The sequence below is a fragment of the Lepidochelys kempii genome, chromosome 6, assembly GCF_965140285.1.
Source record: "Lepidochelys kempii isolate rLepKem1 chromosome 6, rLepKem1.hap1, whole genome shotgun sequence".
NCBI lineage: Eukaryota > Metazoa > Chordata > Testudines > Cheloniidae > Lepidochelys > Lepidochelys kempii.
Genome location: NC_136385.1, coordinates 123,379,698 through 123,406,965, shown reverse-complemented (window position 1 = coordinate 123,406,965; position 27,268 = coordinate 123,379,698). Strand labels below are relative to the sequence as shown.

The window sequence follows — 27,268 nt, the reverse complement described above, 5'->3', positions numbered from 1 at the left end:
TTCCACAATGAAATGGGCAAGGAAGAAGAGCAGAAGTATGATCTAATTTACATGTACAGTCCTTAGATTTTTACAGTGATGGTTTCTCTGTGTGTGTGTGTGTGTATATATAATATAAAATAAATAAAATCCTCCAATTGGAGAGTAGCTATACATTTGGGGCCCTAGTCACTGCATGAGGATCCAGCTAATGGCAATGTAGTATGGAGCTATGCCATGGAGAGGAAATTCAGTAGCACGCCAACTGTTCCTTCAGGATGGCTTCCTCCTCTGTAGGGATTGGGGTGTGATGGGGTTCCTCCGAGACCTGGGAGGTTGGAAAGGAGTGTGCCTCCAAATTCAGTAGAACCGGTGTGGTTCCAGGAAATTCAGGGATAGTCATGCAAATTTATTCCCTTTGAGTCCTTCCTACGGCTCTTTTCTCAAGGGAACAACTCCATGTCTAACAGATGTCACAGGTAAGATGTGATGTTTGTTTCTACTGTTATTGAACCCTGGTGCAGCCAGTCCAAGACATAAGTATTCTGTACTGCTATGAACTGATAAGTTGTGTCTGCTGTGTTCCTTAAACCTGTGTCACTGAATGCTGATCAGCAATCCATCATTCTACCTGGCTAAGATACCATTTGGTATAGTAGAATCATAGAAATGTGGGGCCAGACCCTTGCACTGATGCAGCACCAAGTAAACCTAAACCATCCCTGACTGGTGTTTGTCGAACCTGTTTTTCAAAACCTCCAGCAGTGGGGATTCCACATCCTCCCTTGAAAGTCTGTTCCAGAGCATAACTACTATTGTAGCTAGAAAATTTTTCTTTCATGTACAAGTAAAAACTATGTTCACTTAATTCACTGAGTCTGCAGGAATTGTGAAGGCATAACTAATAACAGATTTTGCTTCTTTTTCTTTACAGTTCAGCTCAACAGTAAGCTTTAACAAATTTCTGCTGGCTTGATTGTCAGGAGTCTTAAGATTTCTCCACCTGCTGGTTATGCTACAGGTGCCTAAATGTGGGAGGAAAAAAGCTATATGCATGATATGCTTAGAAACTCTTAGAAGTATGGGGGTTGATAGTAGCCTTTTACCTCATGAGAACTGGGAGGTTATATCAGTCAGTAATTTAGAAAGTGGCCTTATCCTAGTGCCCAGAAAACCCTTATCACAGCTTGTGTGTGGTTACTCACCTGAGTAAGGGTTAGCAGGATCACGCCCCTAATTTTCGTTTGCCCACATCATACAGTTACCTCATAATTGTGCCAAATAGAGTATTACCATACTAACAGTCTCTTGAGGGGCCCATAAGTTATTACAAGTAGTTGCACATGAGGGTTGAGAGGCTTTGGTACAGTTTAGCTTACCCGAAGCCTGGCTCTAGCTGTAGCCAGCGTTCGTAGTGCTTGTGAAAAGTGAGATGTTGAACTAGCTCAAGTAGTTTTTACTACTTCAAAAATGTATTAATGAGTTTTGCCTTTACTCTTTCAGAGGAGAACTTAGTACTCACTCCAGTCTACCAAAAATTGGAGTGGCTTCAAAGTTTTGTATTCCTGTGGACGTTCCATGGGGAATGTATGTAAACCATAAAACTCTTACAGATCACCTTGTGAAGTGCATTGCATCCCATTCCCCAATTGTCTAAGCTTTTATTGTAGGTGGTTTCTCTATCACCCCTCTGTTCCTCCCTAGACATAGCTATTAGTCCTCCTACTGTCCCATAATGACAGGAAAAATAATAAAACTCTTGTTACTCCTACCCTCTTTCCACCATCCCCACTAATGGGGTTTGTCTGACGAATGCTGCTTGGTGATCTCCAAATCTCCAGCAGATGGAGATAGGTCACTGACTGGCTCAACTAGACTGGGCTTTGCGTCTTGTAGTTTATATTGGTGTAGTGTCTAGGGGCCCCACGGTTTGAAGTGCTTTACAAGCATCAAACAAAGACAGCTCTTGCTTCAAAGAGTTTTACAACTACAGTTGGTTTAAAAAATTGAAATTTTGATGAGACTTCTAGTCAAAAATTCAAATTTTGGCTGGGAAAAAGGGTCAAAATATTAGTAAAAACTTGCTCCCAGCTGTAGACCTGGTGGAAAAAGTTTGACACCCAAAAAGGACAACAGTTTGTGACACATTTGGACCCATTTTTTAACATGCACTCTTTAAATTGTAAAGAGGGACAAGATGTAACGGGTTGGTACAGAGCACAAGCGGAGGAGGGGACGGTGATAGGAATACAAAATTGTATCGATTTGCTAGATGTACAACTTGGCATCTTCAAAGTAACTTTTTTCCACTTTTCCCCTGCATAAGATACAAATGAACAAGAGATAATGAGTCAACTTCATAGCTATTATCATTTGGTAGTCTGTTATGGCCATGTTAGTAGAGGTGAAGCTTGAGAAGGAATTTTAAGGAGAACACGGTAATGGCTTTGCTAAGGTAAGATTATTTTATGCAAAGCGAAGGTGGTTATTACCAACATGGCCAAAGAAGGTATGATTTGAGTGACCAATGTTGTATGCTAACATGATAAAATGCCCTCACTCTTGAAAACACAGCCACACGAATTCATTTCAAATATAACTCTGCGGAGAGTTGCCAGATCTGCACCCAGGTCCACATTCTGTCCATGTACAAGCAATTTTTTTCACGCTATTTCTAACAGGAAGCTAATCATATGCTCTCTATTGCCAGTTCGTGTGGCTCTCCAAGAGCATAGGAACAGAGTTAAAGGGCTTTTAGTGAAAATAAGAATCAGGCCCACAGTGTTCAAAAGACTCCATGAGCTTGGTGTATGTGATGGGAATAGTCTCTGTCATTTCAGAATGTGGGTAAATCCTAGGTTAAGCACATTGCTTTGAATTATAGCGCTTGAACTGTAAGAGCTAATATTTATAGTCAAAGAAAGTTATGCATCCCTAGGACAAATAAAGGGCCCCATCCTGAAAGCTGCTCTCTGTTCCTGCATAGATCTCCACTGAAATCGTTGGGGCTCGAGACAGAGTACTCCAACCTGCACAGAGTAGCTTCCAAGATCAGGGCCTAAAGCTTCCATTTATAATACAGTGTTGCAGCAAATGTGGTTTTAAATTAAACTGTAGAAGTTAACGTTTTGTAAATCTTAATATATAGCATATTTTGTGGAGGATGGAATTGGACTCATTTGGAGCCTCTGGGCTGGCTGCTAAGTGTCATAGCCGTGTCAGTAATGCCTAGGATATGTGTGAGTCTGAATTTTGATGAATAAATTGCATTTATAGATAGAAGCAAGACACTTCATTTCTTGGTGGCAGGTGCCCTTGCTAGATAGTTAAATTCACTCTGCAGCCATGTCTTATTGCTTCAGCTTCGATCAGTTAAATGTGTTGTGATAAATTCAGAATTGAATCTGAAATCCCTGGTTGGCACAGAGTTGCATCTTTGCAGCTGTGAAGCTAGCTTGCTGGAGCTAGTTAACTGGACTAGAATCGCTTGAGACAGTGAAACAAGCTACAAACAGCAGTCAAAGAAATTTTCTGCAAGTGTGCACAGCCCTCTCATTTGGTTGTATGAACCCAGCATTCCCTTGGAGAGAGAAAAGTGCCATGTTATATTAAATAGTCAGCACAGGGAAGTGCTAAAAAGGGAAGCTTTTCACCTTATGCCTTCTGCTTGATTGCCAAATCTTCCATTTTCATTTCAATCTCTGGACCATCATGAAGAAAACAATTGGACAGTTTCATATATAAGACAAGAAATGGGGTATGTATAATGCATTGAATATAAATATGCCTCTGCATTATACTCCGTACTAAGACCAAGCTTAAAGCCCACTATATATTCTCAGTGAAACAAATCTTCTCTTAAACTAGGTTGAAATGTTCTGATGTTTACTGGAATGTAAAACTTCAACTTTTGGATTGTGATGATCAAGTAGAGGAGAGCTTTTTTATTTCTTGGTAAAATGCTGCTGTTCTCCATGAAATTGTCTCTTCAGATCCCTGCTTTGGGAATGCAGAAAAATGTTTATTTTTGCAAATGTTTTCCATTTTTCAGACAATTAAAGAGCTGGTAAGTTTTCAAAGTCAGACATTTAGAAATAAAGTAAAAAAAAAAAAGGCGAAGGAACATTATTTTTAAATATTTTTGTCAATTTCAGTCACTTCCCTTCTCATATCCTGCTCCCCACCTAGCCCCCATTTTCCAACTAGCTGTGATATTTGGAGAACAAGTTACTGGATTGTAGGCTTCCTTTGTCTAGATAAAAATACTATTTTCAAAAATTTGGGGATTTGATTCAGCAGCAGATTTCTTGGGTTTGAAATCAAAATGCACATCTTAAGGTTCTTATAGCCTTGAACTTGTCTAGGAAAGGCTCTGTGCCCAAAGCTGCCCTCTTTTTCTGTGAGCATGTAATCTAGTTGAATTGCTCTGCAGGATTTATAAAGTGCCGGCTCTGTGATGTATTCCCACTTCTCCTTTATCTCTTTGGAAGTCCTTCTGTGATTGCTCTGCAGGGTTGAGCACAGCAGACAGTAGATGTGGGGCTGGGAGAGACAGATGCTGTCCATGCCACTTTGAACTTATGGAAAACCCTGACCAGTCAGTATGGTCATTGGTCCTGCTTTGAGCAGGGGGTTGGACTAGATGACCTCCTGAGGTCCATTCCAATCCTGATATTTTATGATTCTATGAACTTGAATTTAACCAAATCAGCATCAACTTGATAAGAGCAAATATTTAAAGCTTCCACTTTAAGGGGAGGTTGGGAGGTAACTCAAGTGCTCCTTCCATAGGGAAGGGGGATGGGAAAGTAGTGAAGAGACACAAGGGCCTCAGTGGTTGAGGGAAGAAAGGGGAAGTTGATAGTAAAGAATATAAATCAGAAGTTAGGAATTGTAGAAAATAGATAAGGGAAGTCAAGGGACACAAGGCGAAATCTATGGCCAGCAGAACTAAGGAAAACAAGGAGTTTTAAAAATATATTAGGAATAAAAGCAATCCTGACAATGGTATTTGTCCATTACTAGACAGATATGGTAGACTTATCACTGATAATGCGGAAAAGGCAGAAGCGTTCAATAAATATTTGTTCTGTGTTTGGGGAAAAAGATTAGATAGACTCAGCATACGGGTACAATAACACTCTTTCCATTTCACTAGTATCTCTGGAGCATGTTAATCAGAAGCTATAAAAGTTAGACATTTTAAATCAGCAGGTCCAGATAATTTGCATCCAAGAGTTCTAAAAGAGCTGGCTGAGGCACTTGCTTGACCATTAATGTTGATTTTCAATAAATCTTGTAGCACTGAGGAAGTTCTAGAAGACTGGGAGAAAGCAAACGTTGTGCCAGTGTCTAAAAAGGGTAAACAGGATGAGCTGGGTAATTATAAGTCTGTCAGCCTGACATTGATCTCAGGCAAGACGATGGAGTGGCTGATACAGGATTTGATTAATGAAGAACTAAAGGAAGATAATATAATTAATGCAAATCAACATGGGGTTATGGAAAATACATCCTCTCAATCTAACTTGATACCTTTTTTGAGAAAATTACAAATTTAGTTGGTTAAGCTAATAGTGTTGATGTAATATACTTAGGGCTCATCTACATTAAAAATGCGCATTGGCATAACTGTGTCTCGGGTGTGAAAAATCCGAGACATGTAGCTACCCCACCTAACTCCTGGTGTAGACCGTGCTAGGTTGACAGAAGAACTTTTGTGTTGACCAAGCTACCACCTCTCAGGGAGAACCCCTGCCATCCCTGTACTGTCTACCCTGAAGCACTGCCGTCACACAGCTGCAGCTGTGCTTCTGTAGTGTTTTAGGTGTAGACATAGCCTCAGACTTCTGTAAGGCAGCTGACTTGGTACCACACAACATTTTTACCAAAAAACCTTGAACGATATAAAATTAACCTGGCACCCATTAAATGGATCAAAAATTGGCTAATTGATAGGTCTCAAAATGTAACTGTACATGGGCAATCGTCATCGAGCGGGTGCATTTCCAGTGGGGTCCCCCAGGGATCAATGCTTTCTCCATGCTAGTGAACATTTTTATCAATGACCTGGAAGAAAATACAAAATCATCACTGATGGTTTGCAGAGGACACAAAAATTAGAGCAATGGTAAATAGTAGAGTACAGATCACTAATTCAGAGTGATCTGGGTCGCTTGGTAGACTGGGCACAAGCAAACAATATGCATTTTGATGCAGCTAAATGTAAATGTATATATCTAGGAACAAAGAATCTAGGCCATGCTTACAGGATGTGGGACTGTATCCTGGGAAGCAGTGATTATGAAAAGGATTTGGAGGGGTCATAGTGGATAATCAGCTGAATATGAGCTCTTTCTTGCCAGATGCTGTGGCCAAAAGAACTAGCATTGTACTGAGATGCATAAACAGGGGAATCTAAGGAGGACTAGAGAGGTTATTTTACCTCTGTATTTGGCACTGGTGTGACCACTGCTGGAATCCTGTGTCCAGTTCTGGTACCCTGTGCACTAGGCTAACGGTTATAAGGCCAGTGGTCCCTCTTCTCCCCCTGGTTGTTTTGTTTCAGGCCCTACATGCGACCTAGGTGACCAAATGCCTTATCTGCCACTGGTTCATGGATCTCAAGCAGAGATAGGTGGCCAAACTCTGAGAGCAGGGCTTAGCCCACATCCTTATTGGTATCTCCCATGGACTAACCTCGGCGACACCCTGCCTAGCATGCTGGCTTTTGTGCATCACAGTCTGAGGCACCTATCTCTCCCTGCTCATTCTACTGAGAGCCTAGACACCGAACTCAGGCTTAGTGGATCGCAGTAGTGATCCTGTGACTTTACGAGGCACCTAAGTCTCTTTGAGCACCCCGTCCCTTGAATCTCATTAGAAGACATGTTTTCCAATCTTTAAATCATTCTATTTGTACTGGGAGGTATAAGCAGACTCTAAATGGGTAAATAGAAATTAATGGTCTTGGGTTTAGATAGGTGCAATAATAAAATTAGTAGTAATCTACATTTTTCTTATGAGTAGACCCACAAATTCATATACTTACTATGCTTCTGAAGATTGGGGAAAATTATCCAGGTAGATGAGCAGTGGCAAAATCAAAGGTGCAGGATGTTAATTAATTCAAATGCTTTGTCTCAAAGAATTATTCAGCCTCTCAAATGAAGCAAATTCACCATGTAGCTAAATACTTTCTTATTGAAGAGCAGTGGAAGTAAGCACACCAACTAAATTCCTGTTGGTAAATATGAATGCAATTTTTGTTTTTTTTTAACCAAGGAAACCTTAAATTCTTCTTCAAGACGGGTGCTCCACTTCAGGTGTTGGTGTGTCCCTGCGCGTTTGACTGGAGAATTTCAGGACCAGTGCCCGGCCGGGTCACGCATGTGCTGTCCCCATCTTGTGGCATCGTTGGTGCCTCATCTAGCGCCCGCGACCCAACCCCCTCAGTTCCTTCTGAACTGTCCGTGGCCTGAGATGGGCTCCCAGCAGTGTCATGAAGTTAGCTCGGTTGGCGTTAGAATAGTTTACTTAACATAGTTTTAGCTTAACGATTGGGTTGCTTACTCTTTTCCCTGTTTTTCTTTAAAAAATTTTAAAATTTCATTTTCCATAGGCTGGTTAAGTTCACCCCTGGAATGAACCACCCTTTTCCCGTTTAGCCTCGTTTGCCAGGCTTTAAGCCCTGCCTGTCATGCTGAGACGCCATCCTGGCGTCGGATGGATACTGCACAGGCTGAGTAACCTCTTATGCGCCCTATTTTTTCATTTGCAAACCCACCAGTTTCATCTGAATATTAATCTGTTCTTTTTAAAACCTCTTCCCTTTTTGTGGGTGTACAGGTGTGGACGTTTATACGTAGGAAAAGAATTGACTGAATGAATTGGGAAAAGGCCACCAAATTCACTTACAAAATGTGCACAAAGCTGCTTTCTCATGGAAGCATGGAAATACCTCTTAAAAACAACGGCCTACGTTTCCAAAAGTGACTGACATTTGGGTGCCCAACCTGAAACACCTGAAGGGGGCCAGATTTTCAGACGGTGGGTGCTCAGCACTTTCTGAAAATCAGGTCTTTAAAGTGTCTAAAGTTGGGCTCCCTAACCCTGAGAAACTGTAATTGATTAATCCCATATGAAAATTGAAGCCCATGCATGTAAATTTAACTTTCTACCACCATGAAATACATAGATTTAATGCTTGTGAAAACATATTGGGTATCAAGAACCGAGTAGCTACGCTTGTAAAATCCTCATGATACTTATTGCTGCAATAAAAAAATAAGAAGGTGACTTTATAGGTGAGGATACCACAGGCTAATGTCAATTACAGGGATGACATCCTGTGGAAGAGGAGTGTAAAGTGATTGCACAAGGTCACCCTTTCAAAGCATTCAGACAAAATGCTCTGCTATGTTGATCATCCAAAACATTTAGCCCAAGATCTCTTATCAGAAGAGACAAGGCCAGGTTTCTTGCTCAAGAGCTCTAATTGTCTTGGTAATGTATTTGCTCCACCAGGTGTTGGGTTACCGATGTTCCTTTGAGGATGAAGACAATGTTCCTCAAGGTTAGAAGCTTGATATTTATTTATTCGTTCGCTGAAACAAAATCTTTCCTTTTTTAAAAAAATAAATAAATAAATCAGCACTCTGGGCTGTTCTCTCCATCAAAGAAGTGAGATCTCATTGGGTTTTTTAGAAAAGAAAAAGCTAGAAAAGAGCACAGCTCTAAGTATAGCAATACTGCTAGGGAACTGAATATGCCTAGTGATGCAACAGCACAGGAATTAAAGTTCTGATCACCTACATTGTTAAGCTTGTAACATATAAAACTGAATCATGTCATTGTCTAATAGAAGGATCTGCATATGTTTAATATAATCTGCCATTTAAAGGGAACTAACTTTAGGAAAAATATTGTCCTAAAAGAATTTTTTTTTCCTGTTTATAGCAGCTTTCTGAATAGGAGCAATTTTGTTACTAGTTCAGATTTTGTAAATCCAGTCAATTTCTTAAAGCTTCATTACAAAAGCTCTGTAATTCAATATGTCTGGTTGTAAAACACCCCTTAAGGACCATCCTTCACATTCATTTCAAAGCCAAGCAACTTCATTTATAAAGCCAGTTACAATTGTTGTGTGACAACAGTGTACTTACCGAGCACATAATTTACAAAACCCAAGCTCTAAAAGCAAGGAGATGAATAGTTAAGACCACAATAAAATGTTAACACTTTCCACACAGTAAACAAACACACATTTTTACTGAACATAAATGAAAGCCCCTTTCACCAGAAAGTGATAACCTTAACTCTGACCCAAAATAAATACTAAATAATCTTACTGGGTTTTTATTCCAAAGGGTGTTTTGTTTGGTCCCAATTTGACTGTTTTATGCTTTGTTTTGTTTTTCTTTTATGTCGGCAAATGAAGATACAGCTTTTAAAATACAAACACATGGGGGCAGAGAGGTCAGTAGTTTATTAAATTAAAGGAAGGAATGTGGCCGGCCACACTAATAGTGTCTGGAAATCAATATCCACTTTGCCCTAGTAACCTGAGACTGTTGTAGAAAGAGAAGAGGCACTGTTTACAAAAAAACCCATATATTCCTGATCCTACAAGCAATTAGGAATGTCAATGGGGTGACTCACATGAGTAAAATATTCACAAGATGGTAGCCTGTGTTTACAAGAGTTGTGCAAAGTACCCATCATTGAGACTGTACAGTGTAGGAGCTCCCGTGTCTCTGCATTGGTCACTGGATTCCCGGGTGACAGGCACCTTCACAGAATATCTTCTGTAGAGACTTTTGCTTGTCTTTGTCAGCTTCACTGTTGGGAAGTCATGTCTAATTAATTGGGGGGCAGGGGATAAGTGGGGCAAAAAGAATGATTAAGATGCTTTGCTGAATCATTTTTAAAAGGCACCATTTTAAGTTTCGGACTCAAAATTTAGATTCATTCAGCATAGCTAGAGTACATTCAAATTGTGAATGGGATGTGACCAGAAAAGAAAGTATCTTTTCTAGTGGGGAGGGAATTAAAAAGTGGATCAAAATCAGCCTTCTTGTGGAGATATTAACTTTCCTTAATAAACCACACACCTCCTGAGAGGAGACTAAATACCTGGTCCTACAGCTGCAAAACCATAGGCTCTTCCACTTGAGCTAAAGTGAGAGCTCCATCAGCCTTGACCTGTGCAAGTATCCATTTGTTCTTGTGGAGCTGCAGTCAGTCAGTAGAGGGCGACATGCTCACACAAATGTATAGTGCCAGTTACTGCTCCCACTGGAGTCAGTGACAAAAACCTCCCATAGATATTAAAAAAACGGGCACACTCATTTTCAAGGAGATTTTGCTTTTTGGAAAGTTTGAAGGCGCGGAGGGGTGGGGTTGGAGACGTGTGACAAGCCACATTTGAGCTAGAGAAAGATGAAGAAACATTAAATAAAAGTCAGAATTTCAAAATCAGGTTTGAACAATATGTAACTCAAAATGCCTTTGAGCAATTTTCTTTATACATTACAGAAACATTCTCCTTTGCCTTCAGACTAAACCTTGCCATTTTCAGGCCAAAGCAATTTTACCATACCCAATTAATTAGGGCTTTGTAATGGAAGCTGGTTCCTTGACTAGGGGAAGGTTGCATTGTTTAATATTTATATTACAGAAGCACCAACAGCCCTCAACTCTAGACAGGCTGACTCTGGGCTAGATGCTGCACAGATATGCAGTAAGAGACAGCCCCTGCCCTGAGGAGTTTACAATATAAACGTAAGGCCAGATGGAACATGTGGGTGTAACAAACAGCAAGGAAGGGAGGAGCCCCTCAGTAACAATTAGGAATAGCACAAAGCTTTCTTCCTTCAAGTCATTTCTCAGACATGAAGCGAGCTGCCTATCATCCTTTGGAGATGACAAATTAATTATCTCCATTTCAAAGATGAAAAACAAGCAGATTATATCATTTGCTCAAAGCAACAGTGTCAGAATTGGGACTATAAATCAGCAATTCCTGTTTTCAGACCATTGGCTTTCAGAAATAAAAATATTTCCTTTGAACATAATGTTTGGGTCTTGAAGAGCAGTTTAGACTTTAGTCAAGTACCAACATTGTTTTAATATTCAGGGTTTGAAATGGACCCCTTTGCCTTTTTTTCATTAAATTTACTGTAATACTTTTTATCAAAAATGTCACAAGTTTTCTTATTTTTTGGTTTGGTTTGGGTTTTTTTGGCAGACGGTTTGTAACTTATCTAAATCATTATTGAAATTTTTCATTTACTGAAACCATTTCAATAAACAAAATATTTCAGAATAGTTGCCTAAAGCAAATGAAAATGTTGATATCTATTTAGATCATCATTTTGATTTTTTTAACATAATTTTTTCAGGGAAAATGTAAAATTTTGATAATTTTTTGTAAAAATCTTTACCGTTCATTTTTAAAGAAAAAAGTTGCTCAGCAATTTTCTACCTCCTAAATGAATAAGGTATCCGGTTTGCAAATACTTATTATAACTCGTCAGCACCTGATTCCACTTTATAAAGTTGGAAGCAATGCAGCACAGGAATGCTTGCTAGGCAGGGGGAGGTCATATTATTTCAGGTCGTCTTGTGCAATATAACTAAAGCTACAGCGAGATATGTGTCTAAGTTACAAGTTCCACTTGCCTGGCATGAAAAATATGAGCGACTTTTACTTTGCTCAGAATGCCTATTCAAGGTGGTAGTGGGTGAAATGATTTGTTCAGCAGGTGTCTCTCTTATGGTTCTCACCTGGCCTTGTCTAACAAGCCCCAGTGAATTGCAGCAAAGTGTAAAATGCAGTACCGTCCCAGACTTGTTCCTTAGACACAGCTTGTGAGTGGATCAAGGTAGCTAAGTGTGAAAAGCAGAAATTTAGCACATGTGTTTTATAGACAGAAGCAGTTAGCAAGGATTGATTTTGTATTAGTAACAAAGGTGACCAAAAAAAGGATGGCTTTAAAACACACAGAGTATAAAATGTTAGTGTCCTCAAGTCAGTTTGGAGGTTAATAGTCATGTTGTGTATAAAACCCAATTTGATAAAATGGGCATTTCAAACCTTTCTGGGCCACCAGCTAAATACCAGGCTGTGCTTATGCCCTGTGGCAGAAAGGGACCTCCTCTAAATATGGGAATTTCAGAGTTGACAATCAGACTTTGTGTATCTTGGTTCTTGTACTTCACCTATCATCAACTATCTGAATGCCAGCAAACCACTCAGCTTCTACAGGCATTATGTGTGATGTATGTAAAGGTATGCCCTCTCCACAACTGGAAGTGAGAGATTCTATGCAGAAGCTGGATTTCCCAGGTTTATTAAGAGCTATTGCAGCTACATATTTAACCATAATACTCCCTTCATATTAAGGATACTTATGGTACCAGAACATATCAGATACGTGTTGTATCTGGATTAATAATAGCCATTATGTGGCCAGGGATGAGTTTGCTTATTGAGAGTAGTCAGAGCTTAATTCAACTGAGTTTAACAGAAACTGCATGAGCAGGCAAAAGAATCCCAGTTCTTTCTGGTTCTACTTCAACTACATCCCATTCAAAGTCTCTGGGAGGATATTGGACCACACTCTCATTGGCTGATTGTTTGGGGTGAAATTCACCCCTCTGCAGAGTTACTACAAGGGTTATTCACTACTCAAGCTCTCAACAGAGTTCAAGTGGAAGTTAAGTAGCACACAGGGCCTTGTGCAGGCCCTATGCAAGGGATATGCCTTAAGACAATCAATGAAGATCTTCTATAAGAGCAACATTACCTGGGGGAGATGCATTGTTCAGGTCTCTTGAACTTCTCCAGGTCATGGTGGTTAATCAGTCAATACCTTTTCCAAACTGTTTGTTTTTTATGCAATGTGGTGGGTTTTTTAAATAAAGAACTTAAGTTAGAATAAAGTTTTAGTTTGTTCACTACAGGTGGTTGGAAGTCTGCACAGTCTTTAGACTCTCGAGACAGCCATCTTGTGACATAGCTGCTTACAGATTAGATCTGCAATGGCTTTGCAGCAAAAACAGCTTCAGAGACTTGCAGAAGGAAGCTCCATGTAAACCAGAGCATGCAGGTTCTCTAGGCTCCACAGAGCTAATTCTGCTAAATGTTCACAGAAGGTTTGGGGGGAAAGGAGCCACCAGAACCCCATACAAAGCAAATGAAAATTCTAATTTTCCTTGAAGCAAAATAAAATGGTCACACATATGTTTGTGCTGTTAAAAATTTCAGAGTATGTTGGCACCAGAGCTGGGCCTGAGCTAATAAATTCAGATCTTGACTGGGATTTTGAAGATGCTCAAAACTTGCAAGGAAGCCTGGGGCTTTAGTCTGGCCTGTCACAGGGCTAAGGGCCAGCTGCAAAATTCTGGTTGAGAATTCAGTTGTAATCTTTCTAGAACCCAGAAATTTCATGGATTTTGGATCTGGGGCTTGGCTGTGAGTTCCTCTCTCGGTGGTACTGCTTTTGGTAAAAACACTGAAATCCTACAGTAAGCACAGGCTGAAATGGCATTTGAAAGGTGAAGCAAGAGGCAACAGCTAGCTTTGCTCAAAAGAAAATGAGAACAGCAGGGAGAGAGAGAGAGAGAGGAGAATGTTCTAGACAGGACACAGGAAAATGAGAAGAAACAAGGAAAGTGCCAGCGAAGTTGGGGTCTTCTTCCTTTGCCCATGCTCAATAGACTTGCCTTTCAAAAAGCTCTCCAATGAGCGGGCTTATGCCTCTGGGCTTGGAAAATTGTGAAAAGCTCCTGTGGACACCTTGTCCTACCTGCCTCCCCCCTAACTTCCTCTCCCACAGCCATGGCTGCTACCTCACTACTGGGACAAGACAGCAGAAGGCAATTGGAAGAAGCAGCCCCCCGCACACACACACATTCCAGTCTTTGTGCCCTGTTGCCTCTGGGTGAAGCATTCAGGAGAACCATGTTGCACAAGGATAGCTCAGCGGTTTGAGCATTGGCCTGCTAAACCCAGGGTTGTGAGTTCAATCCTTGAGGGGGGTATTTAGGGATCTGGGGCAAAAATTAAGGATTGGTCCTGCTTTGAGCAGGGGGTTGGACTAGATGATCTCCTGAGGTCTCTTCCAACCCTGATATTCTATGAACTTTCTAAGGCTCCTGGCACCACACGCTGCTGGAACAGGATGCCGCTCTTTCGTGAAAGGCTCCTGGCGATGACTAGGTCAGGGAGACATGTTAGAAGGAATTAGAGGAAAGAAGGGTGATTCAGGGAAAGGGTAGAAGGGGAAAAAAACAGGGGAGAGTAAGGGAAAAGGAGAAGCAAATTTTGCCACAATACTGACGAAATAAATGAGAGAGAGGTTGAGAGAGGGCTGAAGAATGGCTGGGGATTGGTAATGTGGACTCGAGGATGGAATGACAGAGAAATATCCCCTCCCCTTTGATCAATTTATTTTTAAGCCACCTCTGCCCCACCTCCCAAATCTTATCTGCAGCAGCAGCCTGGGGGAAGCACAGGGTAGGTAGCATGTGTTAGAGATGGGAAGAAGGAGCAGGGGAACCCAGAGGCGGATTGAGTAAATGGGCTTCTTTATTGCAGTACTTGTTCCCCTCCACCCAATTGTCAAGTAAGCTCCAAGTTAATGCCATCACACTCTTTTATCTAAGTTAATATGTATATACCCCTGTTTACTGCAATGCCCCCAAAACTCTTATTTGATAATGTGAATGCCCATATAATGAATATTAATAGCTCTATACTGAATATAATTATACCCGTCCTGTTTACTATTTACAGCATTAAGCATATTCTACAGACATTTTTACCTTGAAGATACATTTTTTTTGCAGAATTTGTAGCCACAAGTTCCCTTAGTCAGCAGTTTACAGGGGTGGGAAGAAGGGGCCGTCACCCTGAGCTCGTTTATGTAGCTGGGAGAGGAAGGGAGTAGGGAGATAACACTTCTTCATACAAAGGGTATCCTTCAGACAACCATATTCCTTATGCAGCTGCAATACTGATCTATCCTTAACAAGCAGAAAGGACGGGAAAAGGATGGCAACTTTATCTATCAAGCAAAGAAATAGTGCTTGCCTGTGCCTCACTCCCTATTACCATGATAGCGGTTACCCAGGTCTTTACTTAACCCTTACATACTCCAACACTCCCCCACTCTCTTCAAAGAAGGGCCCAGGTGCACCTCCTTCCCGCACACTGGCCGGCAGGGCACTTGGGCTGGAGGCCCTGGCTCTGGTTAGCCTGATACCTTGGTCCACCAGTCATGATATGGGGAGAGAGAGAAGGCGGGTCATAAAAGGAGTAAGCAGCTGAATTTACAAGTATGGCTTTCAGGGAGAGGCTAGGGCAGCACATAACCTTAAGCATCCCATGAATATGATCAATAATACAATTAATATGAATAACACCCCTACAATATGAGTAATACGACCAAGAAGTGAATGAATGTCCATTAGGCCTGCCCGAAGTACATCAGTCCAAGTACAATCAGCAGGCAGTTCAGTAGCTAATTGCAAGGCATTCATTCCTTGACGGGCCCGCGCTCCCAAGACCTGTGTTTTGCATTGCTTTGCCTGCAGCTAGCTGAGCAACTGTGTCAAAAGACCCCAGTTCATCCAGGTGGGTTCCAGTACTACCATAGTCCAATTAATGAGTATTGTTGGGCATCTGGTTACACTAAGCTGTCACACAGCTGGTATATGAATCTGATAAGCAGAGTTTCTCAGCGGCAAGGAGAAGTTTCCTGGTCCAAATCCCACCCACTCCACACACCTTACATCATCCAAAACCTGGTCATCAAGCAAGGCCGATCCCTCCCAGCAAAGTTTATTTCCCTGTTCCACCCAATGCTGAGGGGGTCCGGATTCTATGCACTGCAGGGGTGGTGGTTCCTGCCGCCACCCCTCCCATGAATTTCCCTGTCCCACCCACAGTAAGCCTATGCGTGGTTAGTACACCTCGCACCCCATTAGAAACCGCATGTTGTTATTTTCTATTCGCACTTGCCACACGGGTTCTTGGGACCATCTCCCTTTGCACACACACCCCAAACCGCAGCTGCAAAAGGTTGGCTGAGATCCATTTTCCTTCAGCCCCTCCCCTGACAGTAAGGGTACACCAGCCCAGTGTGCAGTACCCCAAGGTTGTCTGCCAAGTGGCTTTAAAGGGCCAATACACCTTTAATTGATTTGCTACAGTGGTCCCCTCCAATCCAGATGGCCATAAACCCCAGCAGGCATCCTGGAAGAGGTTTACAAGATGATTGGTGAGGGTTTGTTGAACCTGGCCATGTGCTTCTCCCCACAAAATAGTTTTTACGCTGTTTACTAGTTCAATTATAAGGGATTCTGTAATATTTTCGAGGGTTAGAATGACATTGCCCGACAAACAGTCAGTTGAGCTAAGTGCAGACCCCTGAAATAGTCCCCTTCCCCTGCCCCCATCCAGTAGCCCCAGGGCATGTTCCAGGCATTGAATTTGAGCCACTGAGTCAGCTTCCTGCAGTGAGTTCCAACATTCCCATTGGTAGTTTGTGAGAGCTCACCATTTTCAGGTGTTCCTTTCTATCAAGTTCGTAATTGCCCATACCAGCAGTCTTTCACCTACTTTGGTAAACCAAGAACAGTTAGCAAATGTATTACTGAGGTACCAGTCAGTGGGGAACAGAGTGACAGATATTTGTAAACCTGATGCATTAAGACCCACAGGTCTTTGGATGGGGGTAGACCACCATGGGGATAGGTGTGTTACAGACAATTTGGAGGGAGGTGAAGGGGTAGAGAGGGGAAGAGGTTTAATTAGAGTGCATTTTCCCTTGGTAATTTCACTTCGTGCTTCAAAAATTTTAATGTTCATCCTTTCATTTTCACCAACAGGTAGACATTGTGTCTCATGCATATTTTGCCTTTAAATGTGCCTTTACCACCTAAGGATGTTTCCCTGTTAACAGACTGGCGTTCCTTGACCTCCGCCCTTCTGCAACATTGGTTTCTGTAAATACGGTTAAAATGCTTATTAATTCTTTTCTGCCTAATTCAGTATTTTTTTTATAATACAATGCACAACAATGTTAGCAACAAGACAAACAACACAAGACAAAACACAAACACAATTTTTGTTGTGACCGTAGATTCATGGTATTTTGGGTTTCTCTTCAGCTGGTAGCAGCTTTTCATGATTTTCTGAAAGACAAAAAGAACATGTTTCTACCCCTTTTGGGGGGGCAGATGATTGCTTAAAATATCCCTTCCTTTTACAAATACCCTTGCCGATTGGAGGCAAAACAGAGGAATTACCCCCATACTCTCCTGTGTTTTTGTTCTATAGGCAGGCTAGGTTTCAATGGCTTCTACTTTTTAAGAGGTTAGGGTGAATTATCCCACTCTTCAGTTATTAAATTCATGAGGTGGTGTACCTCAGTTTCCCTTTTTTATACAGCAGATCAGGTTTGTAATGTTTTTTCTGCTGTGCAAAGCTTTAAGTTTATTTACAGGTAATAGCTGAGAAGCATCACCATATGACCTTAAAGGATTTATTTTTTAAATTATACACACTATACATTGTTACAGGGGTATTTATTAACACTGGGTTTTTCCCAAAGTTTAATATTAACATTAAATTTATTAAAAGTATTTTGTTATATCATGCCTTTTATTCAGACAATTTGTTTTTGAGGCCAGTGTGTTCAATGTCCTTTTGAAATCTTTGCATAAGCTTTTAAATTTAATTGTATTCTTGGGGTTTTGGTGAATTAAAAGGTAGGGGTGTCATGCATATAAGCACACCCCTTTTGTACCTATCTTCAGATTTCAGCACTGCAGTCACAAAAAAAAGTATATTTTTTTCTACTTAGGGTTAACTTCTTCCTCTCTTATTCTTAGGTTTGACTTTTTTTTCCACCTTCCTCTGGAGGGTCATAATTTGAGCCTTTTGGTTTCAGGTAGTTTGTTTGCTGACCAGGTATGTCCTTTATCTGCAGCTCCTTTGTGCTGCCATTTATGGGCAGTTCTCTCTGTCCTCTATCAATTAGGTAATTTGCATTAACACAGATGCTTTCTGGCTTGCTTTTGGATCCAAAACCATCAACAGCTCAGACTCTGTCTTAAAAGGGACACAATTAACTTTCACCAAAGTTCTGATTACTTTTCACTTTCAACTCCTGCTTCCAAAACGCACAGTGATCTGAAAAAGAAAACACAACCTATTGTGGAGGCCTTTGGAGCCCTAACAGGATTTTAATTTAGTAACACGTATTGTTTTTGCATTTCTTTTACCCCTTCTACAATATACATTGCACATGTCCTTGGGAAAATGCACATTCCTTCCATAGCTTAACTTCTATAACATTAGCCATATCAGGTTTTACATAAGGTGTAACCATTCCTTTTGCGCTCACAGAGTTTTCATGTACCCTTATTAAAGTGACAGTCTGATTACTCAGAGCCACCTTAAGGTTCAGTGTTTCTAACATTGCTTTATTTGGTGCACCTCACCCCTGCTGTTGCTCCAGAGGGGCACTGTCTTTTTTAAAATTATTATTTCTTATTTTTTTTACTACAGCTCTTATCTGCTATTTTGTTACCAAAACAAAAAAAGGATCCAGAATTTCTCCCCATTCTCCTGGGTTTGACTGCCCTGCTGCAGACATGACTTTGGTCTTTAAAAAGATATTCAACTTTATAAAGCATTGAGGTACCTTAAGGGTTAAATGCTAAATACCAAAGCCAAACAACACTAGTTACCTGTGTCTGGCAAAAAGTGTTGGCCAGTTTCGCAACTTTGAATGAAAGATTCAAATGGATTTTTAGTGGTGTTATTTAAAAACAAAACAAAAACCAATTTATTTTAAGTATCAGGAAGTAACCATGTTAGTCTGTATCCATAAAAACAACAAGGAGTCCGGTGGCACCTTACCCATGAAAGTTTATACCCAAATAATCTGTTAATCTTTAAAGTGCCACCGGACTCCTTGTTCAATTTATTTTAAACCTACAAAACAGAGTTTTACAAACCAGGAGTGTTGGTTTAGGTCCTAAACACTCCACATATTTACACAAGATATTTATACACACACAGATACATACATATCCTTTTGCTTAACATTCCTTACACTGCTTTAATTTTTTACACAGCAGTACATAGCTTACATTTGTATACATTTGGGGGCAGTTAACTTCCAATAGAAACCCCTTATGTTCTTTTAGCGAATTTGACTAAATTGTGCTGAGTCAAATGATTTATGACTTATTTACAGACATTCCTTTGGAAAAGGGCCCATTTTTCCTTCAGAATGGCTGCAAAAGAAACCAAGAATTCTTTTCCTATAACACTTTTCCTTTTTAACGTTTTCACAACGTTCAACTGCTTAGTTCCCTCCAGCCTCCACAGAGTTAACTTCTCTTTTCTGAAATCGCTTGCTTATTTCCCAAAATGACACCTTCGTCAACTCAGATATTACCATTCCAAGTATTGTCCCAGAGATCTGAATTCCCCGTGCCTGTTTACTTACTCCATTCCTTACTCCTGCCACCATGCCCCTCAGAGCTCCTAACTTGTTTTCCAATCTCTTTATTTGTTGCCTGCCTGCTTGTCTGGGCCTGATCCTGCTTTCCTCGCTGAACTGCCCCTTCCCATAGGCACAGGCTTTGTCCCACTAACCATTTAGCAAGGAGGGTGGGCTCCTCAACTAGCCCCAGGGGTGAAAGTGAGCCGGTATGGGCCGGTACTGTGTACCGGTAAGAACCCACACCAGCCCATACCCAGCCCACTTTAAAGCATTGCTGCGGCAACGCCTTAATGTCCCTGCCCCTTTTGCCTCCCATGTCAGCGACCCTGCTGGTAGGGTCCGTACAGGCAGGGCCACCGACGGAGGAGGGGGAAGGGGCAGCAACGTTGAAGCGCTGCGGCGGCAAAGGACCCTGCAGCGCCTTAACGTTCCTGCCCCTTTTGGCCCCCCAAGCCGCCGACGGGCGGGGGGGCAAAGGGAGCAGCTGCCCTGGGGCTGGCGATTTAAAAGGGCCCAGGGCTCCGGACGCCAGTGCCGCTATGGCAGCAGCGGTGTCCGGAGCCCTGGGCCCTTTAAATCAACACGGGAGCCCTGGGCGGCGTGGGCCAGCCAGACTGGAAGGGCTGGCTGGGGGACGCTGACCCCCCCAGACACGCCCCTTCCACCTGAGGCCCTGCCCCTTCCACCCGAGGCCCCGCCCTGTACCGGTAAGTGGCCTCAGTTACTTTCACCTCTGACTAGCCCCCACCCCTCCTGGTCCCTTTTCTCCGTTCCCTTTCTCTCTTGTTGCTCTGGGATGGTCATTCTGCCAGATAGGTAGCGATCCTTTCTGACAGAAGTCACAGGTACTTTGCTATTGTTCACTGTGTTAGCACAAAATTCTCTTTTAAGGCACCTACTTGACCCTTCAGGGTCAAGTTCTCTGGCTGAAGACGATTAAAATCGTCTGTACAATTTTCAGCCATTCTGACTGCCAGCACGCTGTGATGATTTACCGCGTGCTGTTCCTCAGCAATTTGCTTCAAAGTTTCCACTTTGCTTTGAAGACTGGTAACGTCCTCCCATAAACCTGACAGACCCTCACACAGAGCCTGCAACAGAGCCTTTTTCTTATCCTGGGAGCACTTGGATGCCAGGGAAGCTTCCACCCACCTCTGGATGGCTGGCCAATCCTGATGATCTCGGGGGGTGTGGCTCATAAGGACCCCCCCCATTTCCCCACCGCCGATTTAATAACTCCACCTCTGCAAGAGGCCAATGTAGTTAGGTTGACGCAGTGTCAGTGCAGACACTGCATTGCTGACATTGACTGTTGCTGGCTTTCAGAAGCCATCCCACAATACCCCACACTGACAGTTAAATCGGTATCAGTGCTCCTGGTGAGGGTGTGCACTACCAACACAAAGAGCATAGTTGGGGCATGGGAGGGGGTCAGGGGTGAAGGCTCTGGGCGTCACTTACCTCAAGCAGCTCCCAGAAGCAGCAGCATGTCCCCTCTCCGGCTCCTTTGTGGAGGCACGGCCAGGCAGCTCTGCCCGCTGCCCTGTCCACAGGGGAACCGTGGCCAATGGGAGCTGCAGGGGTGGCGTTGGGGCAGGGGCAGCGTGCTGAGTCCCCTGGTTGCCCCAATGCATAGGAGCCAGAGGGGGGACATGCCGCTGCTTCCAGGAGCCACGGCACACATGGAGCGGGGCAAGCCCCCCACCCTGCTCCCCAGCTGGAGCTTGAGGGCTGGATTAAAATGTCTGAAGGGCCAGATGCGGCCCCCGGGTCATAATTTGCCCACCTCTGCTCTGTACACTTACACACTAGCTAACCCTGCTGCATAGCCAGTGGCATTTTAGAGGGGTGGGGAGTTCACTGACTTCAGGAGCAATTTGTTCATTGACACCCTTTCTCTGTGGGACAGGTGTATGCGGAGGGAGTTGTTTGAAAGGGCCACTGAACAGGCCATGGTTTGTGCTGTCAAAACAGACCAACCGCAGCCTCTCTGCAGGAAGTTGCATGAGGTGACATTTCAACAATAAGTCAGTAGGTGGCAAAATCCTACAACCATTGTGCTAAGTAAAGTAAAATGTTTTCAGCTCTGGAAGGAAGGAGATGTGTCTGCAGGTAAGTCCCAAATGTCCCTGGGGCTAAAAAATAGGGGTCTCTTTCTGCACACCCTCAGACTATAATACTGTCAAGTGGGAAGGGGGGGTCCTCCTTTGGATAAGGGGATTCTCTATAATAGAGTTGTGGGGCCCCTTTGGATGGGCAGAGGAGGAGCCCCCTCAACAGTGCCCTGAAGGATGCTGGGAGATACTGCCCCTCCAATGGACAGCTGATGAATTTTTTGAGGTGCTGATAGTGAGAACTGGTCCCTTGCCCTCCTTTTTTTGCTAGCCCCGCTTAATAATAATTCATACCTTATAGAGCACTTTTCACCAGTAAATCTCAAAGTGCTTAAGAAGGTTACTACAGTGGCATATATAGTAACTTCGGGTCCCAGTATGACTCCAGCAGAGGGAAGAGAGAGGCACCCCAAGCAGGCAGTGTTGGGTTTGCATGAGCTCCCTGCCACCCCGAATAGCTCTGCTGCTCCTGCCCATGCATCGGCCTCCTCTGGTGGGTTTCTATATTCCTAGTACACTGACCCGATCTTCCTTGGGATAGCTGAAACAGGTTTGGGGGATTGCATGCCCCAAAAGAAACATAGGGCTGGAAGGGACCTCCTGGGTCATTGAGTCCAGACCCCTGCATCAACCCTGCCTCATGGCAGGATCTTAAGTCGCTAATACAAGGGGTTTGGAGTTTGTTTTGTATTTAACCGGCTAACTACAGACATTTGGGGGTTTGGTGCAGAAAAGCATCAGGAGTCTCAGATACTCATCCACATCTTTAGGGTCTGGAAAACTGGGCTGGGAATTCTGGAGAACAGGCTCTATCAGGAGATTTCTGGTATTTCCTGCCCTGATGGAAATACCCACGGTAGACTATCTGAGGTATCTCCAGACTATCTCAGAGCATCCTAACGATCTGTTTCTAGGCCCAGCTGGAACTAGGAAACCCAGAAAATCAGAAAACCTCAATTATAATCAAAACTGAGATGGGTCAAAACTATTTATCTAAATCCCCTGAACTCTGGAGTTTGTACAAAATGGGACTCAGATCTTAGCCATCCCTCTTTTGGTTTTTGGTTTTGAACAATGGAACTCCAGCCTATGAGGTCTGGCCAAACCAAACCCGCCCCATTGATGGCCATCTCTAGGAAAAAATTTAACTTCCTATATCATCACTCAGAGTGATGAGCAAAGATCAGGGTCATTTGCTACTTTATATAAACAAAAAGAACAGGAGTACTTGTGGCACCTTAGAGACTAACATTGGTATCCGATGAAGTGAGCTGTAGCTCACGAAAGCTTATGCTCAAATAAATTGGTTAGTCTCTAAGGTGCCACAAGTCCTCCTTTTCTTTTTGCGAATACAGACTAGCACGGCTGGTACTCTGAAACCTTTATATAAACAGGTTCCTTCCTGCCTAATGTAAAGAGGTAACTATATTAAACAAAGGAGAAGTTGAGAAATTAGAAAATGAAACAAAGGGGACGCTGAGAAATTGGAAAATGAATGCAGTCTCTCCCTTAGCAAACATCAGCATAGACTCCTTTTTTTAAGGACCAGCCTGAAACACATGCTTTAAAGCAGGGGGTGAGGTGGGGGTTTAATCTAGCAGCATCATAAAACTGGTCATGTTTTATTGTAATAGAATTCCGGGCGATATTTTGAAGGCGAAGGGGAACTTCCTGAATACTTTGGCTATCTTGGTTCTAAAGAATATTTAGCAGCTTCCTTTGACTTCCTTGATAGCGTGCTGTCGATTCCCCAAAGCCTGCTCCCTCATTCATCATGGGAAAGCAAACACAATTAGCTCTCCAAGCACTGGGGTTATTTTAAGGAAGTTAAAAACCCAGAGGGCTGAATCAGTGTCTGTCCAGTGCAGATGCTGACATATATAGGTCTGTGGTATCATTGAACAATCTGAGGTTACATAGTTAGGAAAATGTAAACTTGCCAAGACCAATATTTTTCAAAGGGATGATAATACTTTAATCTCCATTTGCAGCCTGAGACACAGCTGCTCCAGTAAGTATTCTTGAATTCTTTTCTTTCACATCTTTGATATAAGCAGATTGTAGCAAGCTCAATTGCTTTCCCATCCCACACCTTCCAATGACCTGGCTGGGCTAAAAGGCTTAATAAAGCTTGTGAATATTTTATAGTTGCTCTCAAGGTTCCTCCCCCACTCTGAACTCTAGGGTATAGATGTGGGGACCTGCATGAAAACCTCCTAAGCTTACTTTCACCAGCTTAGGTTAAAACTTCCCCAAGGTACAAATTAATTTTATCCTTTGACCCTGGATCTCCACTGCCACCACCAAACTGTAACTGGGTTTACTGGGAAACGTAGTTTGGACACATCTTTCCCCCCAAAATCCTCCCAACCCTTGCACCCCACTTCCTGGGGAAGGTTTGGTAAAAATCCTCACCAATTTGCATAGGTGACCACAGACCCAAACCCTTGGATCTGAGAACAATGAAAAAGCATTCAGTTTTCTTACAAGAAGACTTTTAATAGAAGTAAAGGAATCACCTCTGTAAAATCAGGATGGTAGATACCTTACAGGGTAATTAGATTCAAAACATAGAGAATCCCTCTAGGCAAAACCTTAAGTTACAAAAAAGACACACAGACAGGAATAGTCATTCTATTCAGCACAGTTTTTTCTCAGCCATTTAAAGAAATCATAATCTAACACATACCTAGCTAGATTACTTACTAAAAGTTCTGAGACTCTATTCCTGTTCTATCCCTGGCAAAAGCATCACACAGACAGACACAGACCCTTTGTTTCTCTCCCTCCTCCCAGCTTTTGAAAGTATCTTGTCTCCTCATTGGTCATTTTGGTCAGGTGTCAGCAAGGTTACCTTTAGCTTCTTAACCCTTTACAGGTGAGAGGATTTTTCCTCTGGCCAGGAGGGATTTTAAAGGGGTTTACCCTTCTCTTTATATTTATGACAGTTGCGTTGCAAGTTCTCTGATGATGGTGGTTACACCTGTTTTCTAAAATGGGCTCTGATCCTGCACGGTACTGAGCACTTGCAGCTCCCATGGAGTGCAGGGCAATCAGAACTTTGCAGGATAGATCCCGTGAAGTTTAAGAAAGTATGTCAATCCAAACTATTTGGTGAGATCCAATGACAACATGGCTTTGGATTTATTCAATGTTGTTTATTTAAATCTTCTCCTAAGCCAGCATGTGTAAATCATTTTTCATGTCATGTGAACCATAACAGTACTATACACTGTGCCTATATTTAAGGTTGATTGACATTTCCCATTATAAAGCCATGTTTTTAATTGCTTATAACTTTGCCAAACTTTAACCATTTCGGCTGAAATTTCATAGGCCAAGTATCTGCCTCGGGCTGAATTTAAAAAAAAATCAGCTAAAATGGTTCTGCTATTTCTGAGAATGAGGTCAGGAAAAAATACCTCTTTTTGCCCATGTTAAAAAATTCTTACGACTGTTTCATTGAGAAGCTCTAGCGACTCTGTGCTTTGGAGCAGGGACTTGAAATTTGGCAGAGGCATCACCCTAGTTTCAGTTATGTGCCTTTTGCCATTCCTGGAAAACTCTACTCAAACTTGGCCAAGCTATAAGCCTCTGAAAATTGTTGCTCTCACCTGCTCCATAGAGGTTGGTTAGAGGCTGGCAATTTTATTCCACAAAGACTCTGTACTGAGCATGCTCCATCCCCACACACCTCCTATGCAGAATTACATTTTAACCAGGTAAACACTTATTTTACACAACGTGAAATCTTCCTCAGGCACTTCCTGGCTTGCTAGCTACATTCTATCCAGCAGGCATAGTTCTGTAACATCAAATAACACAAATGTCATTGCAACCCATGGTACATTGTAAGGAGAGTGATCACTTTAGATAAGCTATTACCAACAGGAGAGTGGGTTTGGGGGGGGGGGAGAAAACCTGGATTTGTGCTGGAAATGGCCCACCTTGATTATCATACACATTGTAAGGAGAATGATCACTTTAGATAAGCTATTACCAGCAGGAGAGTGGGGTGGAGGGAGAGAAAACCTTTTGTAGTGATAAACACCCATTTTTTCATGGTCTGTGTGTATAAAAACATCTTCTGTATTTTCCACAGTATGCATCCGATGAAGTGAGCTGTAGCTCACGAAAGCTTATGCTCAAATAAATTGGTTAGTCTCTAAGGTGCCACAAGTACTCCTTTTCTTTTTGTGAATACAGACTAACACGGCTGTTACTCTGAAACATGGTAACTATAGTTACCATTTAGTAAATCAACATATGCCAACAGTTACCACACAATGTAAGTGAACATACCATTGCCATTTCCTATATGCTTAGAACTGAAAATAACTGCAGCATTTTAGATTTTACGTGTTGACTAAAGGTACACATTGACTTTATAATGGTGACCACTGTAGCTAGTAAATCAGGTGTTGCCGGAAGGATGTCACAGAGCCTAAGTATACTAATGAAGTACATTTATTACTTATTTCTATGCTAAATGATGTCCTTACGCACACTGGTTAGCAAGAACATTTGGTATATTATAGTGGTAAGGAAGCAACACTGTAGTTAAAGTTGCATCATGATATCTATTTAAGGTCAGCCTTTCAAAGTCCACTAAAATCGACATGCTTTGTTGCATTTATCTGAGATTTGGTGTTCCTCTGGAGGGTGCAGGGTAGGGTTAATGACGTAAACTGGTAGTCATTAGGGCCAGGGGTTCTGGAGATATAAGCCATGAAAAAATAGCTATTTTTAAAAAGTTTCTAGGGGTTTTTGTTTGGTTTTGGTTTTGGGGGGATTTTTTGCCCAGAGTTGATCAAACTGTTGATGAGCTCTGGGTCAAAATGGTCTCAGTCTATTGAGTTTTACCCAAGGTAGTGCATGGCACTCCCTAAATCTTTGGAGCTTCCAGCTTGAGAACAGTATTTAAGAAAATGTATATTTTTGCACTGTGCACACGCCAATGCAGAAAAACAGCTAGAGGCGTTCCATTCCCACCATTTTATAAGCTTTAAAGCTCGACTCCGGTAAGTGCTCTAAAATCCAAAAGGTTAATTGGATTGCTTTGAAATTGGGTGTGCCTCATGGGGATGCTGAACAGCTTTAGTGAATCAAATTTGGGATCACTTGACCAAGGGGTTCCCAAGGTATTGCCCCGCCCAGCGCAGTTTATTTCTGATGCCTTGTACTGTTAAACTGAAAGGTTCTAATGACTGGATAACTCTCAGACTTCTCGATAGCTGATGTGAGCTCACCCTTCAATCAACATATCTAAGGGTAAGTTAATCACAAGCCCCCACTGAAGACAAAAAAAGTTTTGGATGGCGTGCCTGGAGGTTGCTGCAATTGTTGACAATTTTATTTTGGAGGGAATATAATTGAAGTCTTTGGAGGGAAAAAATTAGACAAGTGAATGCATCCTGGGAGGGAATGCAGTCGCAGTGGAGTGGGTGTGTAGCAAGGGGAAAGGGTTATGGGGAAGGGTAAATGGGTATGGATGATAGGGGAGGTGAAAAAGGTTGGGGACTCAGGTGAGGGAGACATGGCACCCCCAACTCTGCCAGTGGGGCCCAACCTCTTGCACCCCAGAACTTTTCCACTGTCACATAGTTGTCCTTCACTCCAGGCCCTGGATGTGAGTCAGGTTATAAGAGG

General features: G+C 42.3%; 1 protein-coding gene across 1 annotated transcript in view; it reads right to left on the bottom strand.

The window, feature by feature from the left end:
- Positions 1 to 17,636: 17,636 nt before the first annotated feature.
- CCDC198 (coiled-coil domain containing 198) overlaps positions 17,637 to 27,268 on the bottom strand; it is a 33,871-nt gene continuing 24,239 nt past the window's right edge. The window contains exon 6 of the mRNA XM_073350006.2: positions 17,637 to 18,181. Within this exon, the coding sequence (XP_073206107.2) occupies positions 18,117 to 18,181 (65 nt within the window). The 3' untranslated portion in view covers positions 17,637 to 18,116. The remainder of the gene's footprint in view (positions 18,182 to 27,268) is intronic.